This window comes from Cornus florida, unplaced genomic scaffold (genome assembly GCF_030987335.1).
Source record: "Cornus florida cultivar Cherokee Brave unplaced genomic scaffold, ASM3098733v1 CherokeeBrave_3.0.0_Hap2_Chr02, whole genome shotgun sequence".
NCBI lineage: Eukaryota > Viridiplantae > Streptophyta > Magnoliopsida > Cornales > Cornaceae > Cornus > Cornus florida.
The window spans coordinates 3,123,892-3,142,127 of record NW_026775572.1 but is presented as its reverse complement, the minus strand read 5'-3'; the positions used below and the strand labels follow the sequence as shown (position 1 = coordinate 3,142,127).

Sequence of the window (18,236 nt, the reverse complement as noted above, 5' to 3'; positions counted from 1 at the left end):
GCACCTGAACCTTTTTATAGTTTTTTTATTTTTTAAAATAAAAACTTATAGTATTTCTAATTTTAAAAAATATATATTTTTTAATTTCTTACATTTGTAAAATTAGGTTAATAGTTTTCTAAAATACAACTGTTATTTTTTAATAGTTGGCTGCCAAATATTTTCAACAATGGTGCCTTTTCTAGTTGTGAGCCATTTATTTTTTGATATATAAAAGTGTAAACCATTTTTTATTTTTATATAAGTTTTTTCAATTTTTTATTTTTTATTTTCATGGCAGAGAAAGAATTATACCTTTTTTAAAATTAGGCTAATAGTTTCCTTATATATTATTTTTTAATAGTTGGGCACCAATTTCTATTCAATAGTGAGAGTCCAATCGCAATTCATGATATTATTGGGAAAATGCTCAATGATACCCTTTCCAAGAAAAAAACATTTTTTTTTTTTTTTTAACGAAGGTAAAGTTTTCTAAGATTTTAATGACCATGTACAAAATTCAGAGTGTTGTAGGAAGGCATGAAAGATTTCAAAAGATCTGAGATTATGTAGAAATCTGTAATTTGCAGAGGATTCTCAAAAGTTAGATTTGTGTATGGTTTGTAAATATAAAAATATTCGATCTTCGTTTTACGCCCATTTTTTTTTAGATATTTATGAATACGAAGACATTTATGAAAAAAGCACCGGAGAGAAATGTAATGAGAAAAAAGGCTGAAAAAACTCCACCGCCTAAATGGTAAACCTCCGCTCAATGGTGTGAGTGACCGTATAATTTTCCAGCAGAGTACATAAAATATGTTGTGCTTAGAGTGCCCGTCCGAAATTCAAAATCCTCTAGTAGGTAAAAGTCCAAGGTTCAAATCGGTTGTATCACACATGCTATACTGTAGAGGATCCGAACTCCACAATACATAGAGAAAGCAAAATGTATAAAAATTATTCAGATTGAGAAATAAAATTAGTTAAAAGCATCTTTGTTTTGGGGTTTTAGGGTGAAATTACTAACAAAGTGGAACTCAAATTCTTTGCACATTTTCTGATATTCTAAACACGGTTCTAATATATTTCGCAAATTCAATTTGAAGTGTGAGATTGTGTGCTTAACAAAATATACATATATGTATAATAGTAAAATAAAAGAACTGGATAGGTAGTGAAACTCAAAAATTCTTCCATTTCTTATTCAATAATTTTACCATAACATCTACAAAAGAATTGTAAAGAATTTTTTTAGTAAAAACAAAAGAATTCCAAGCACAAGATACAAATTTATCTGGATGTGTCCTCCCCCTTAGTATTGTAATGGTGTTACTATTTGAGCCATCACAAAGAGAGTGGACTTCTGCCTGAAATCATATCTGAAGAGAGTGGACTTCTACCTGAAATCATCTCTCTACATGAACTAGTAGGAGTCAGACCCATTGGACTATGCCGTGCAGATCCCCCAGGAGAAGAGAAAGCACTTCTTGGAGACAGGTTCACCTCCTCTAAGGCCCGAAATTGAAGCTGTGAAGGGTAGTCTCTCACACACCCAATCCGCGGCCCAGCTCCTGTTGTCCATCTGCAAGATAACTGCTGAGCCAACTGATATGATTTCATTCCTTTATGTGAATTTATCCTTTGGATAATCTTCTCTTTAGGAATGGGTTCTGCATATTCTTCTTGATCTTCATCGTACAGATTCAGTTTTGAAACCATGAATTCATCATCCGATAAAATTTCTTCTGCCGTTTCATATCCATCTAATACAGAATCCACATGGTGAATGCTGCAACTTGGCTCTGGTTTTTGTCCTTCCTTCTTGAACATCTCAAACACATCCTCCCTTCTTGGTATTTCAATCTTAGATATATTCGAGCACAGTTTTTTAGAACTTCTTGACAAGGGAATGTGTGGTTTTTCTGTGTCATCATCTACTAGTTTGCTTGAATCAGTTTCCTCTTGAGAGGAGCTTCTGTGATGGGTTTCTTCAGTCACTCTATTGAAATCTGGTTCTGATAAGTTGTTTTGCGAGACAAAACTGATTGTCTCTTTGCTGTGGACTTCTTCTTCCTCATCAGTTGGGCTTTTCTGAATTTAACCGGGAAAAAAATAAAATTAAAATTAACTCGTGGCTTATATTTTCTTCATTTGAAGATTTCAAGATTATAAAGATATTCTATGAAGTTGAGCATGAAGTTTCATGCTTTACAAAGTGAGAGAAGATTTGTGGCTGGCTATAGGGATGCATTTGTCTTCCAGATATTCAATGTCATCAAATGCTCAAAATAGTTCTGGATACTAATCCCAATAGCTAGCCAATAGTCTTCTGCTCATTGTATCAGCTATTGATCTTTCACACTCCTACTTAATAGCAAATATCAGTAATTCCACTATTGAAAAGCAAGATTAGTATTTATACCTGCACAATGCTGAGATCGACATTGTGCTCCTTTAGGAATAGCATGAATTCTTTAAAATTCTCTTCTGTTGGAAGATAATGCCCACTGTGAGGCCAGACCGCCTATTGAATTAAACAGTCGGATTAATATACAAAATAAAAATGCCTTAAAAAGGATCCAAAGAAGCTATAAAAATGAAAAAAATAAAAGGATGTGGCACAGTTCTGTACCTTTAGAATACCATCTTCGACTACTAATCTACCAGCAGATAACGTGGCTCCTCCAGCCAAGAAACTTGAATGTTGAAATGTGCCTTTGGCCTTCTGCCCAACATACAAGGTCTTGGAGGTGCTCAGGACAAATATCCACTTAGCATCTTTAGGTCCTTTCCTTGTATCGAGAAGTTCCGATGTCTGCTTGTAGAAGAACTTGCCATCATCCACTGCAACTTCATAAGCCTTCCTTTCAGTCTGCAAATAAATCAGAATTTGTTGGAAAGGCAAATTTTCATCTCAATTAAAAAAAAATCGAATTTAGTATGATTTCAAGGATTTAGATAACACTTGGCAATCCTAAAAATCTGACAAATTTTGGTTTTTTCCAACAAAGGATTGCATATCAATAAGTAGGTCCCAGTTTTATTAAGACCAAAATCAAGACCTTCGAAGGAGATACTTTTAGGTCTATAGGGAAATCTACAACAATCACCATGAAGGCAGATAAATCTCACCGGACCAAGATACTTGATGCATTGTTGTTGAAGCTTCGATCGAGGACACTTGTCAAAACTGACTTCTTTACCTTCTCCTATGTCAAGCCTGAAATTTCAAAGTTTGATGAAACAAAATTACTAAATGATATTGGATGTGAAGCAAAGGCATTGCTTTTTTCAAATGTTTTCTGGTCCAAATAAATCTTTACCAATAGAAGAAGGGTTGTTTGCTCTCACAGTTGAGCCATTTCACATAATAGAACTGAAGATTATGCCCATAGCGGTGTCGAGGGTCAATCTATTCAGAAAAAGGACTATCAACAAAGAGCCCATGAATAATAACAAAGATTGTCATTCAAAGGTTAACTTTTCTAGAAAAATGATACATACAGCTTCAAGCCAATGCTGTAAAGCAAGCTTCCGAGCTTTTTCATCCTTTAATAAACCCTTCCCTACCTGCCAATGAGATCAAAAGCTGACAATTTTTAAAATAAAGAAAGATAATATTAACTATTAAGAATGAATTAAATTATCTAAAATTTACCTTGGCAGCTCTGGTTCTTGCTCGTGACCAGCGAGAAACAGCAGTTTCCGGTTTCTCAACGTCAAAGAATGATATTGAACTATGCTTTAGTTCAGCAAAATCTAACAGCTTCCACCTGAAAAGCATGTTAAAATATATTAAACTCGATGACAAGAAAAGAATATGAAGAAGATGGGATGTCAAGAAACCACATTGGGATGAAAATACTACATTTTAGATTTCTTTATAGTTGATAAATATTCTACAGCAAGGAAGGGTAGTATTGCATTCAAAGAACTGGAATGACTCAATTGTTTAGTATAATTCTCAATAAGATTCCGTGATCATTCCTTCCCAAAGGTTGGTTCTGTGCTTTCAAATGCCATGACTACATAAGGAACTGATTATATCCCAATGTGGTTTCGACTCTTCTTGAAAAGAACTTCACACAGAGAATATTACAAACCATCTCTGCTCAACTAGAATCGCGCAATCTGCTAGCTGTCTTCTGGTGCGAAAACTTTTGTACACCTTCTGCAACTTTAGTGCAGCCTGAGATCTTTGGTTACCCGGCTCCAAGGATGGCAATTGGGGATCTTTCTCGGACTTGCTATCCATTGCTGGCAATTGATTACCATTTTCTCTGCTCACATGGCTGGCAGATCTAACAGTCATGTTGCCCCCCATATCTGAAGGGACACTAAATGAAATCATGGACTCCATTTCCCTCCCTTTAAAGCTGTGAGACCTTTTAAATATCATCTTCCTGGAACCAAATGATGTCACAACGCCAGGTTCTGTCCTCACATCAATGCTCCCAAAGCTCACTGATCTAACTAGAAAAGATTCAAGCCGACTATCCAAGTCATCAAGATTTGAAGACGAACAGGAATAGGGAATCCCCATTTGACAACAAAACATTTCCTACTAGAAATCTATAAGACGACCAAGATCTGCATAAAACAAGATATAGGGGTCATAATAATGTCTGCCAAAATGCACAAGAGGGAAGATCACTTACTATAAACTCAAAACAAATTGTAAACTTAAATGGCATTACATGCTAATGACAGAATTAGCAACACAAGTCTTCAACAATAATGAATTGAACTTCGAAAGATTTTCAAACTCATAGATCTTTAAGCATTTAACAGAGATAATGTAAAAAAAAAAAAAAAAATTAGCATTAAAGGAAATAGTTTCAATTCAAAACATGAACACAATATCAATTTTGGATAATTATGGTTATTTCATACTGAAGCAAATTGATTGAAAATATTCATCCACTCATATATATACATTTTATAGATGCAAATTTCCGAGACTCTTATCCACTAAGAAAAAACTTCAAACACAAAAAATCCCACTACATTAATTGAAAAGGCTGAATTCTAAAAGGCAACAAACATTTCATCAGTTCATTCATTTAAATGTCATAGCATAATTTACAAAACAAAAGAAGAAATCCAGATCATAGATAGAAATTAAAGAATTCTAATCAGAAGTTGGAGATAAAAAAATAAAAATATAATTCAAAACACCAATGTATGTTTGAACCAAAATCAAGTAAATAAGAAGAAAAAACAGTAAATCTACATAATCCGAGACTATATATTTACCAAGAAAGAACTTCAAACCCTCGAAATTCATTTCTCTAAATCACATTACAGATAATGTAAAATAAAGAAGTCCAAGAGAGCAACATTTCGTTACGCACATTTCAAACATATACAACAAACAGAGCAACAAACAATTGAAAAAAAAAAAAAAAAAAAAGGGGGGACAATAACATAATGATAGAGTTACCTTAATATGAGAAAACTTGAACTGGAGATGTGACTGATTTTATGGAAAGATAAAAAAGAACAATGAGGAGAGAGAAATAAGAGAGAGAAACCCAAGCAATGTGGATTTGCTGGTGCAAATGTGAGAGAGAGAAATTGGTAGAATGTGATGGGAAAGGTTGGAGAGTTTGGGTTCTTTGGGGATTACAGATTACCTTCAAACTCCTCTCTCATTACCTATTTCTTTCAAAAGCTCAACATGCGTTGGTTGTCTTTGCTAAAAACGAAGATTATATATAGGCTTTAGGGACAGGAAATATATAGGATGTAGAGAGAGAAAGAGAAGGGGGCAGTGTGTAACGGGTGAAAAGGTTAGTCTCCAACCACGTGCTATTACTCAGGGATGTTTCAATTAATTCTGAATTTAATTCTTTTTATGACATTTCTTACGGATATTTCGTGGATTTTTCCATATTAAGTGATTAAAAGATAATGATAAATGGATATCACATTTCATATAGATAGGAAAAATATTCTTGAATCAAATAATTGCACTCAATTGTTAGATTTATTTTTTTAATTGATCAATTATGTAACAAATAAAGAAGTGAATTGTACTTAGTTATATTTAGTATAAATAATCAATTAAAAATTATTCGGTTAGGCAATTCATTATATATATATATATATATATATATATGTACTAATATACTTTTTTGAATTTTATTAGTTATTATGAGAGTGCTTGCCATTAGGGCCCACCATCGCCGACCACCAATCATCTCACCCCCTCTCTCTATAAACATGATACACACGTATATATCACCACCACCAATTAGTCAAATCACCCCTACCACATATACGGCCGCCGCATTATCACGCCGCAACCACCACATATGAGATACTCATTCCGTTCCAAAATAAGTGTTATACTTTTTTTTTTTTTGTCTGTCCCAAAATAAGTATCTACTTTTTTTTTCAAATAGTATATTTCACATCTTTCCATATATGTTATTTAAGTTTAAAATTTCAAACTTGAATATTCAAAACTTAAAAGGGCAAATTAGTAACTTTTCAAGGAGACAATGCATGTCCCATGTGTCCCCTTAAATATTACTACTTCCCATAAGTAACACTTAAATTGGGACGGAGGGATTACATATTTTGTAATTGGCAAATTTTGTTGTCAAAATAAGTTCGATCGAGTTGTAAAATTTCAGTTTATAATTTAAGATTCAGGATCGAAAGCATAATTGAAGAAGTTCAAGTGTTTATGCTTCGACACAGTCCGAGATGATGAAAACAATGCTTTAGAAAGATATATGAGTGTGTGAGAACACTTAAGAAGTTTGGGAAGTTCAAAACACAAATTTTTAGGAAGCTTTTACATTATGCCTAACTTGAACTGGTTCAAGAATCTTGGAACAGGTTCAACTTTTGAGGCTTTCAGTGTTTTTCAAGTCTGGCCAACTTGAACCGATTGAACCACCCCGAACCGGTTCAAGTGTCAAAGTTGTTTTGTCACGAAATCTCACTGGATAACTTGAACCAGTTCAACCACCCTGAACCGGTTCAAGGTCTTCAGATTTGTTCTGGTAACTTACCTTCCTGGCCTTTTTTTTATTCATATTGTGGGTAGACTTCCTTCCAAAAACCTATGCACGAATTTGAATTGGTGTCCAAGTATCTTTAGGTCTTCCAAACTTCCATATATTCTCTCTTTTATTCAATATTGAAATACGACTTTTTGGAACACAACTTCATTATTTTGATAAAGCTCTTTTGAGAGATATTTTCCAGAAAATCAAATCTAATTTTCCTAATTTTGTTTTGAGAGCACAAACATATATACAAGAGTGATTTAGTAGTGTTGTTCTCAATCTCATCGGAATTGAAGCTTAATTGAAGATTTTTATATTCTAAGAAGCAAATCTTATTATTCTTCATCAAATTTAGAATGGAAGAAAATGGGCGTTTCGATCACACTTTGGAATGGGGTCAATGCATTCATGGAGTGTTGTTTGATCTACCAGCAATCTTTCTACATCTATCAAAAGAAAGCCTGAGGTCGAGAGTTGTTGGACGGTGGAGTCGTAAAGTCAGGGATTATCAGTGATTGGTTTTCGGTAGAACGATAAGGTATGAGCCTGAGTCAAAGTTCAGTGTACTTTGCTTCAAACATAGTGGATCATTTTGCTTTGGATACAGTCCACGAGGTTTTCCCATAACGATTGGTTGATTTCCACCGGTCGAGATTTCCTCGCTAAAAATTCCTAGTATAATCTTTCAAACTTTATTTACTTTACTTGCACGTTATTTTTGCTTTGTGGGTTTGAATTTAGTTTTATTTCGGTAAAATTAAAATAAGTAAAAATTGGATAAAGGAGTAAGTAAAACCTATTTACCACCCTTTTAGGTTATTTGTAATACAAACTTCCACATCTTATTCCACTGCATAACTCACACCACCCCATCATCATCATCACAAAACCTACATCTTCAATTTCTCAAACAAAAAATAATAATAATTTGCAAAAACACATATTTTTCCCCCCAATTTCATAAATTGATGATAATGGTGATACATGTGGCTTTTCCAGCGTTCTTCATGAGACGTCACAACCACCAAACCCATCACATCGCGGGATTGATGGCTAGTCATTAGGACTATTGGACGTCGTCATTGTTGTTGGAAGGTCGCAAGTTATGCTTTTGGTCTACTAATAATTTGTAGGGATAAAGTTTAAATTATGGTTGGTGGTCAGTGATGGTAGTGAATTTGGGGTTGGGTGGGTTGTGCAATTGATGGTATTTGATTCGGTGTGCTTGGCTTGTGAGTTGGGGTAACAATATTTGACACAACACTAGATGAGAGGGTTTGAGTTTAGGCTAATCATGTTCGTGTCGTAATCGTGTTAACACGAATTGACTCGTTAACTAAACATGTCGTATTCGTGTTTGACCTTGCTAACATGATTAACTAAAAGTGTTGTATTTGTGTTAAAAATAACTCATTTAGCTAAATGTGTCGTGTTTGTGTCAAAAATGATTTAAACGTGTATTTTCGTGCCATTTCGTGTCATGTCAAATCTTGAACCATTTATTTAACGGGTTATGCATGTCGTGTCATGTTACACGTATAATAATCGTGTTGTGTTTGTGTCAAGGGGTCTTATTCGTGTCGACTCTAATCGTGTTCGTGTCAAAATCGGGTTCATGTCATAATCGTGTTAACACGAACACGACCAATCAATCCGAATTACCACCCCTACTTGTGAGGATTGGCAGTTGGTAAACGGGATTGATTTGGAGGTTTCACAGAGATGGTGCTAAACTGGTTGTCCAAAGCACCGAACATGGCCTCTTTCGCCTTTCCTCTAGCTGCGGCCATTGATGGTTGAGGCGGAATGCAGTGCATTGCCAGCGAGTAAAAGTTCAGCCCAATGTGCTGCCCGAATCTTCTGACTCACTCCCGAACTCAGCCATCACACCGAGGGCAAAACTATGGACTGGCTCCTCCGCCGCGTTCCTCCTTCGACCTTTTTCCCTTTCCGTTGCGTTCCTCCTTGCAATTTTTTGTTTGATCTTGCATATTTGGAGGTGAAGTTGGGTTAGGTGGTTGGTAGTGGATGTGGACGGTGGGGATGGAGGTGAAATTGGGGCTGGGTGGTCGAGACGGTAGGGATAGAGGTGGGTGGGGGTGTGGTGGTGTTGGTGGGTATTGGTGGCGGTGATGATGGTGAGTATTGGTAAGGGTGGTAGGTTAATTGTTCTTTCAACCATATATTATTTGAATACGGTTAGTTTTATAAATATACCAAGTTAACTAAGGATGGCGACGGGGTGGGTTTGGAGGGGGTTTCCCAAAATCCCGCCCCGCCCCGTTTAATTTTTGGAAAGTCCATGCTCACCCCGTGCCCCGCGACGGGTTGAATTTTCATATCCATCCCCACCCCATTGGGAAATATTGTGCCCCGTGCTCGTCCCGCTAACAATTTTTTTATCTCAGAAATTAATCTAGTGTCCCTATATGTCTTCCACAATTTTCTTAGTCGAATAGCCCGAACAGAAGAAGACGAAGAATAGATCAATCCCTTTGCCTCTGCCTGAGAAGAATAGATCAAATAAATTATAAAATAAGATATATATATATATATATATATATATATATATATATATATATAAGGGAGAAGAAGAACTGAAGAAAAATAGATTTACCTACATGAGTGCGTGGATCCACCTGAGAAAGAGAAACAGAGACTGGTGAGGAAGAGAGGGATTGAGGTCGAGGGTTTGGTTTTTGAATTTTGACTCTCTTTGTCTTCTGTGCTGCTCAGTTCACACATAGGGTTTAAGAAATTAGAGTTGTAAGAAATGGGTAACTGGGTAAGCCGGTAAAATAAGTTATTAATATTATATAGGGCAAATTTCTCAAAACCCCTAAAACTATCAATAAGTGATCATAAAACCCCAACCCACTTCGAAAAACCCCAACACTATTATAAAGTTATCACATTACCTCAATATTCGAGTCCGACCCGTTAACCGGGCTGTGAAATGACAAATTTAACCTTATTATTTAATGTTAAATTAAAAATAGAAAATTATTATTTTTTAAATTACAAAAATACCCTCTCCTTTTTTCTTTTTCTTTTTTTCTTTTTTTTTTTCTCTTTTTTGTTTCTTCTCATCACCATCTTCGGCAGCAAGAATATTGCCGGCGATGAAGCTAATCGCCGTCGGCAGCGACCAAACCAGGTCGCTGCCGGCTTCCCTCATTCCAGCGAGGTCGCTGGACTGGTCGCTGCTTACCATTGCTTATTCCTCGGCCCAAGGTTGTGCCCTTCTTCTACCGATCAACTAGGTTGCCAGAGCGCGACCTGGTGAGCACCATGGATGACGACCAGAAGCTTTTCAAAATTGAGAGAAGAATGATTCACCAATGAAAAGTGTATGCATCAACGTCATGAAGATTTGACAATGACGTCATTGAAGCGCCGAATCTCGAAGTCACAGATATTAAGGAACCATCGAGAGATAAAGAGAAGAGCAAGTGAAAATGCTACACGACGACTCACCCACCTTTCTCTTCTTCTACTACCTCATCATCTTCATCTTTCTTCTCAGGGAACCTAATTTAAATGAGAGAGAAACTTTATGCTCTTCGTAAAAAAAAAAGGCCCATTAGACTTGAATTTCAGAACATTCAAACACACGCAAGATTTGACCATTCTTCCATCTCAAGCCCAATTTTCCTCCTCTGTTTCTCACTCCAACGTACCCATTCTCTTTCTAGAATATCAGGGAACCCAATTCTTCCAATTAAAGGCTCAGAAGTTACAACCGTAACATAGGTAGAAGAAACAGAGTGTTGAGACCAGAACAATGGCTTTAAACATAGACACGATCATGAAGAAAGAGTCGTTAATGAACCCAATCTGAAAAGTCATCCTCTTCCACCGAAGCCCCGAACTCCTGAACCTCTATGTCCATGAACTCTTCTTCCCCAGTCTCTTAAAGCTGAACCACGGCTTTTTCAAAATCTTTCTCTCTCTTTACTTTTTCCCTCTCTATATTTTGTGTTGGTGGAAATGTATGACACGCAGTTTGGTTTATTATACACAATACTGGAGCTGTCTTTGCTTTGATTTCTTCATTGATACCTGGTTTGGTGGCTGCCGGCGGCGATTTGCTTCATCGCCGGCAGTATTCTTGCTGCCGGAGATGATGATGAGAAGAAACAAAAAAAAAAAAAAGAAATAGAAAAAGAAAAAGAATAGGAGAGGGTATTTTTGTAATTTAAAAAATAATAATTTTCTATTTTTAATTTAACATTCAATGATAAGGTTAAATTTGTCATTTCACAGCTCGGTTAACGGGTCGGACTCGGATATTGAGGCAATGTGATAACTTTATAATAGTGTTGGGGTTTTTAGAAACAGGTTGGGGTTTTATGATCACTTATTGATAGTTTTGGGGGTTTTGAGAAATTTGCCCTATTATATATATATATATATATATATATATATATATATATATATATATATAATATTTATATGCTTAACGGTGTGGGGCGGGCGAGCGGGATAGGGCCTTGACGGATATGTATAAGAACTCTTACCCCGTCCCGTGATCCGAGACGGGTACAAAATTTGTATACATGCCCGTTCCAACCGTATAAAAATTGTTCCCATATTCGTTATTAACATGACGGGATGAGATGGGGCGGTCAAAATTGTCACCCCTAAAGTTAACTTGTCAGTATTTAAAATTTCCCAAACATTTTCTACCTCTAAAAGGACATGTATTGCGTAATGGTCCTGGTTCAGAAATTTTCAAGAGTATGCGCCCATCAACTAGGTTGAACTTTATCTCCCTTTACTGCTCTTCTTCCTTAGTGGTTTGCTAGTGTTTTTTGACTTGTTCTTCAACAAATCAGAGATCTATTCTTCAATTTTTATTGTATTACTTATTGATTTGTTTGCCTTTATACAATATTTATGACTGTATTTATAGATGTCTTATAGCATGACTGTTTTTCTTGCCAGAAAAATAAATAAATAAATAAACTAGGTCGAACTCTATGACCAGAAAAAGTTACTGTCTAGGGCTAACAAAACAAAATAGATTCTTCAACCGGCCGGATCTTCCATTTCTTCACCCCACGCACACGCACGCAGGAAATGGAAAAAGAGAGAGAGGGGGGGGGGGGGGAAGAAAAAGAAGAGAGAGAGATAACGAAAAAATTGTAAAAGTCACCGTCATCTCCAAGATACATAGTTTAAAACACAAACAGATGAAGAATAGCTAAAGCTATCATAAAAAGACTTAATAACATATTAATTTATATTAAAAGCTCATTTCGTATAACTTATTTTAATTCAAAGAAAGAAATATTTCTTTCTGTCGGTGCATTTATGTTGCATTCAGGCTCTGTTTGGCAAGTGTTTTGTTTTGTTTTAGGTCTGCTACAGTAGCCCAAAACATGTTTGGCTGGGCTTGTTGTGTTTGAAACAGCTGCAAAACACTTCCAAATTTGGGCCCAAATTATGAAACACCATTTTGGTGTTTTTGTGTTGTTTCGGGCCTATTTAGGGTAAAAACCACTGTAGCGGAAGAAGCAAACAGGGCTAATTTTACTGTAGCGGAAGAAGCAAAAGAAGGATGCATAAAAGGAAAATCCTAGGGTTCGCGTTTACTGCGTTTGCTCTGGCGATTCTTGGCAGACAACTGAAGGACTCATAAATCCAAGGTTTCATTGCTATTTTCGGCCGATACCTTCAACAATATGCTTTCCTTTGCTGTTATCTTCGACGATCTCAACAGGTTTGAACTTTCTTTGAATATCTGAGGTTTTTTTTTTTTTTTTTTTTGGCAGTTGCAAATCTACAATATTTGCTGAAATTAGCTTCTCACATATGCGCTAGAGTTATTGAATCTGTACATCGAGTTTGCTAAGGTTTTTTGCTTGTTCTGTTGGGTACCGCACACTATAAAGAAGAAGAAGAAGTCGATTTTGATGTTCTATTTAATGAATGTGTACCTTACTAGTCTTCACATGTTGAAAGATTTTAGCCAATGTAAGGTGTTATACATATGAGGAAATGTGCAGTTTTGGAATCGTCTGTCTAAATCCGCAAAACATTAACAAAACTCAATAATTGATGACCCTCATTAATTTGGCACTATGGAGCAGGGTAGAGTTAATTCATAATTATGTTCATTTAGAAAAGAATGTTAATAATCCTGATTTTTCTGATGAGTAATTTTGCCTATCGATTTGTGAATTAGTTAATATTAAATAGATTAAATAGCAAAATGCCCTCCCCTCCCTTCCTAAAAGCAATTATTTATTGAAATAGGATATGACGAGGACACTCTCTTACAAGCATTGATAGTCCTGCCTGATGGAGTACAAAACCATTAAAAACTAAGTACTGTGTTGTGTCTAAATGATTATTTAGCGGACTTTATGTTATGACATTGGAAGCTAATAGATTTCAGTGCTGCATGCTAAAACATATCACCTATAAACTAAGGAAAAGGGAAAAAGAAATGGTTCTGGTGCCTTCTTCATCCAAAGAAATAAAGGACTCAAAAATTAAAACCACTAGATTGAAAGTTTCACACCTTAAAAAAAACTTCTAATTTTTGTAGTCCAAAGATTTCACATCAAGTATAAGAGAGCACCTAATCTTTTGATGACTTTCAATGAATTGTCCTTTGTTAATACTTTTTTTTTTTTTTTTAATTAATCTCATTCTGTGCTGAAACTAATTTCCTTCAATGCTTTGTTTAATTGGAGATAAATGGCCATATAATTATGTTGTTCAAAACTAATTTCCTTCTATGCTTCTATTTTAATTTTTTTTTATTAATCTCATTCTGATTGCTTGCTCCTTCTTAGATTTATTTTTGCTAACTTTCTCAACTCAATTGTTTGCTCCTTCTGACTCCACCACTGACAGGATGTAACGAATTTTTCAACTTTAATTATCACAATAATGATGAGGCTTGAACAAGAAACATTTAATTCTGATATCATGTTAATTTTTTTTTCTTTCTAAAATATTAGATTTTTTAGAAAAATTATTGTTTTTTCCAGTGTTTTTGTTGGTTATTTGAATATTGATCTGGCTATGAATGTGATAATGTTGCTGCCCAAGTCTTCAAACAGGGGTTTTAGTTAACTAAATAGGTTTTACAAATAGCTGATTGGACTTATATCAGTACTCTTCTTTAATTTGGGATTGATTGATTAGGACACTTAAATTTTGTGGAAGAGTTCAGGGAGGGTGGTTTGAATTCTCAGACCCATGTCCTCTAATTCATAGTGGATTAGTTGGGGTCAATATCAACCCCAAGCTAGGTCACAATCACCCACTAGCCTGCAATTTGCAAGGTTGAGAAAGCTTTACCAAAGACATGTATGAAAAGGAATGGTGTAACAGGTTGGTCACGCAAGTCCGAAGTTTTTAAGGTACAAAAAATATTTCTTTGCAGTTTTCTTTTTAACATTGTGAATTCAAAGTTATCTGTTATTTTTTGTTCATTCGTGATCAAGAATTTCTCAAGTCCTCGAAATACATTGCATAGAAGATGATCAATCCAATTTAGTTATAAAACGCAATTATTTAGGTTGCTTTTTGTGAATCAAGTGCCCTAGAAGAGACCATAAATATTGTTTTCATGCTAGTGATGGTGAAGATGATGAGATTGTTCACCATGTGCCTTCGGCTCAGCTTCAGAAATGGATCAGTTGCGTAATATTATTGCTGATCGAATTTGGAATTATCTTTAGCACTCTTTATCCTTCTGGAAGTGATGGTATGTTTTTTCTTTTATATGTAATATATTTGTTGCTATTGTGAGTTTATAATATATATATATGTAATATAAATCATTTTTTTTGTTACTATTACTAGTTGATATTATTGTTAATATATTTCAACTTAAATGTTATTATTACAGATACGAAGTGTGTTAATGCTCTCTTGAAGGCCACATGTGTTGTTATGAAGATGATGTGTCGTTGCCATTGTCATCCATTTTATGAACTTATTATCAATTTTTAGTGACAACTATGTATTATTAATGCTTTGTTCCAAACATTTTATGTAGAACTTAAACTTGTTTAATTTGTTGGTTGAATATTTAAGCACTTGTAAATGGTATACACTCTATTCCAATTATGCTTTCAGTTGGATTTGTTTTTATTTTTGATGTTGTGTTGAACTATACAGGTAACAGGATAATAAAATTGAAGTAGGTTATTGCAAAGAACTTGTAAATAGGTTTTTGTAATTTTTTTTTACAAATGTTGACTCATGTAGTATAGTAAAATGTAGAGATGCTTTTATTTTTAATGTTGTGTTGGACTATATAGGTAAAATGATAATAAATTGAAGTATGTTATTGCAAACAACTTGTAAATGGGTTATTGCAAAAATTAATATCTATCTATCTATATATATATATATAAATTATAAATATATATGTTTGTGGGTTCAAATTTCTCCATATTTATTAAAAATATGATAACTATTTATAAATATACTTAAAATTTATAAAAACAAATTAAAAACAATGAAAACCAAAAATGTTTTTTTGTTTCTAATTTTTTTTTTTTTTTTTTTAACAGTTAGACTGACCAAACATGTTTTGTTTTCAAAAATTTTGAAACGCACACTTACCAAACATGTTTCGCATGTTTTTGTTTCCGACATTTTCACAACAAAATATTGTTCCCCAAACGAGCTTCCGAATTTTTTTCAAAACACTCCTACAACAAAAACACTGTTTCTATTTTAGCCAAAAACAAAACGCATGCCAAACGGGCCCTCAGTTTTACACTTTTATTTATGTCATATGAAGTCCTATACCTTTGATTGAATGCCCTTATGAAATTTTTATTATTTATTTATTATTTTTTACAAGTAAAAATATTTTATTTTATTAAGTCATATCACTTGTAATATATCATGTTATCAGTATAACATGCACAATTAAATTTTTCTTTACTTACAAAATTTTAAAATTGACTTGTATTACAATATTGTATCGCAGGTGAAGTTCAATTAATATGTAAATATCATAAAATTATAATTAGTATGAATTATATTTACACTAATTGGCTAATTTATTAAACTACTCATTAGAATATTTTATAAAAAAAAAATATTTTTCTCCAAATATTATAAATAAAACAATGAGCGATTGATTACTGTAATTGTCAATGACCTTACCCTTGAAAACAACCTATAAACAGAAAAACTTTTGATAAAGAAGTAGAGTGATTTTTCTCTCATCCTCGTTTGGAAGACTGACTTAATTGACCGAGTCTAATTCAACAAATAATGTGGTGTGGACGAAATGATCCAATTCCAAACTGGTGCGTTGAGTAAACGGTGGTTTTGTTTTGTTTTGTTTAATACTTGAATTTCAGTGAAAAATAGTAATTAAAAATTTAAAAGTAAATAGATTAATAAAAGAAAAGTGCGGAAAGTGTAAAGAGACCGACCGTGGAACACCGCTATCTGACACTTTGGAAGCTGTTCTCAAATTGCAGTAGTAATTTAGATGGGGTTTGTTTAATGACGCAGTCCAATAACGCGTGTTAACTAGTGAAGTGTAGCAAAAAAATTGCACCGTCACGGCCAACTGTCCTTTTCGCATTTCAGTGCAGAACAGCTAACGTACTTTGTCTGTACGGACATGGCTTCCATCTCCACGTGTAATGACAGGATTGATCATTTCATCTCGAAGCTTTTTATTTATTTATTAATATTAAGGTGGATTCTAAATTGTCTACTACTAACTATGAAACACGGACACGAATATAAAATACGGATACGACACGATACGGATACGGCGACACGACAAATTTTAAAAAAATAGGATACAAACACGGCGGGAATACGCCTATAAAATTATATATATAGATATAGATATATATAATTATATATTCAAAATATAATTACTAGAATCTTGTACAGATAAATAAAACAACAACAAATAACAGAATCAATTTCAATAATTTCATCTCTATTATAAGAAAAATATAGACAAGACAAAACAGAAAATAAATAAAAAATAAAGTTGTTCCAAATTCCAAACGAAGATGTGCAGAAGAGACATAGCTATAATGAACTAAATATGTATATGAATAAACATATATACTTTCAGTCTTTCACAAAGTTTTGTTCATGTAACTTATATATATATATATATATATATATTGTTCATGAAGAGATAATTGAAGAAGAGGAGAGACTGAGATGAGTGAGAGAAAATAAATTTTGTCTCATAGAAGTGTCGGACCGTGTGCCCGAGCCTCGGACACGCGTGTCCAATAAAAAATAATATTTGGACACTTTACAGAAGTGTCGGACATGTGTCCGAGCCTCGGACACGGGTGTCGGTGTCCGAAAAGTATCCGACACAGGTACAGGGCCCTTGGGAGGAGTGTCCGTGTTTCATAGACTACTAATTACAGTAATTGATAACTTTTTTCCCAAAAGAAGAAAAAACAAGGAAAGAAAATTGGAATATTTGCAAAAGAAAATAATTAGACTTTGAAGAAGGAAAATTTAATTTTTTTTTAGAAATCAAAGGAATTTTAAGAGCATAAGAGAAAAGAAAGAAAAATTTAGAATATAATTTTAAAAATTAAAATTTTTTAGTAGACATTATATAATTTTTTTTTTTATAAATATAAAAATAAATTAACAAATAACTATTGGGTGGCATGTGTTCAAGCACACACCGACTTTGTCCTTGACCTGTAAAACACTTAAAGTTATATCTTATTGGTCAAGTTGACATACTCATACAAACAAAAAATGGTAATGATAAAAAAAAAAAAAAACAATAATACGGCCTATTGTGATCCGTCGAGGCTTAAAAAAAAATTTCTTATTTTTAACTAAAGAAGGTATCATTATGTTGTGATTAGAATCATGAGATTAAGTACTACTCAGTAGAAAAAATTTGTTGACAAAACCCAAAAGCAGTTGACCCGAATGACCGGCGAAGCATGCAGCTGGCAATCACTCTGAATGAACAAAAACGGAGTTAGATTTGTTGGTCATACCGTACAGCTGTACCTTTTCGTAGGATAATAAATACATATCATCTCACCGTATCCAAGAAATCCTTTCTCTTGAATATACTACTACTATACTCCTACTACAGACAGACAGTGTGCATTTATATATCTATACGACTTTTTTTTCTTGTTTTTTTCTCGCCTTAATTGTTCAACGCGCTTCTGAGAAGCACCGTCCCCATTGTTTGGTTTCAGTGAAAACTCTAGAGTGACTCACACTTTTTGG

At 34.2% G+C, this 18,236-nt stretch overlaps 1 protein-coding gene across 1 annotated transcript; it reads right to left on the bottom strand.

Moving 5' to 3' along the window:
* Positions 1-1,157: 1,157 nt before the first annotated feature.
* On the bottom strand, positions 1,158-5,716 carry LOC132293130 (IQ domain-containing protein IQM6-like). The gene is made up of 9 exons (XM_059790470.1): positions 5,426-5,716; positions 4,086-4,572; positions 3,641-3,755; positions 3,487-3,552; positions 3,306-3,394; positions 3,115-3,202; positions 2,615-2,854; positions 2,405-2,506; positions 1,158-2,073 (listed from the first exon to the last, which is right to left on the bottom strand). The coding sequence occupies exons 2-9, from the start codon at positions 4,538-4,540 to the stop codon at positions 1,327-1,329; spliced, it is 1,902 nt and encodes a 633-aa protein (XP_059646453.1). The 5' UTR covers positions 4,541-4,572; positions 5,426-5,716; the 3' UTR covers positions 1,158-1,326.
* Positions 5,717-18,236: the final 12,520 nt, after the last annotated feature.

Coding starts and splice junctions, on each gene's coding strand:
- LOC132293130 (XM_059790470.1), bottom strand. CDS start 4,540: ATGTTTTGTTGTCAAATGGGGATTCCCTATTCCTGTTCGTCTTCAAAT. Junction 2,855..3,114: donor GCATCAAGTATCTTGGTCCG/GTGAGATTTATC, acceptor ATTTATTTGCAG/ACTGAAAGGAAGGCTTATGA. Junction 2,507..2,614: donor TCGAAGATGGTATTCTAAAG/GTACAGAACTGT, acceptor TTAATTCAATAG/GCGGTCTGGCCTCACAGTGG.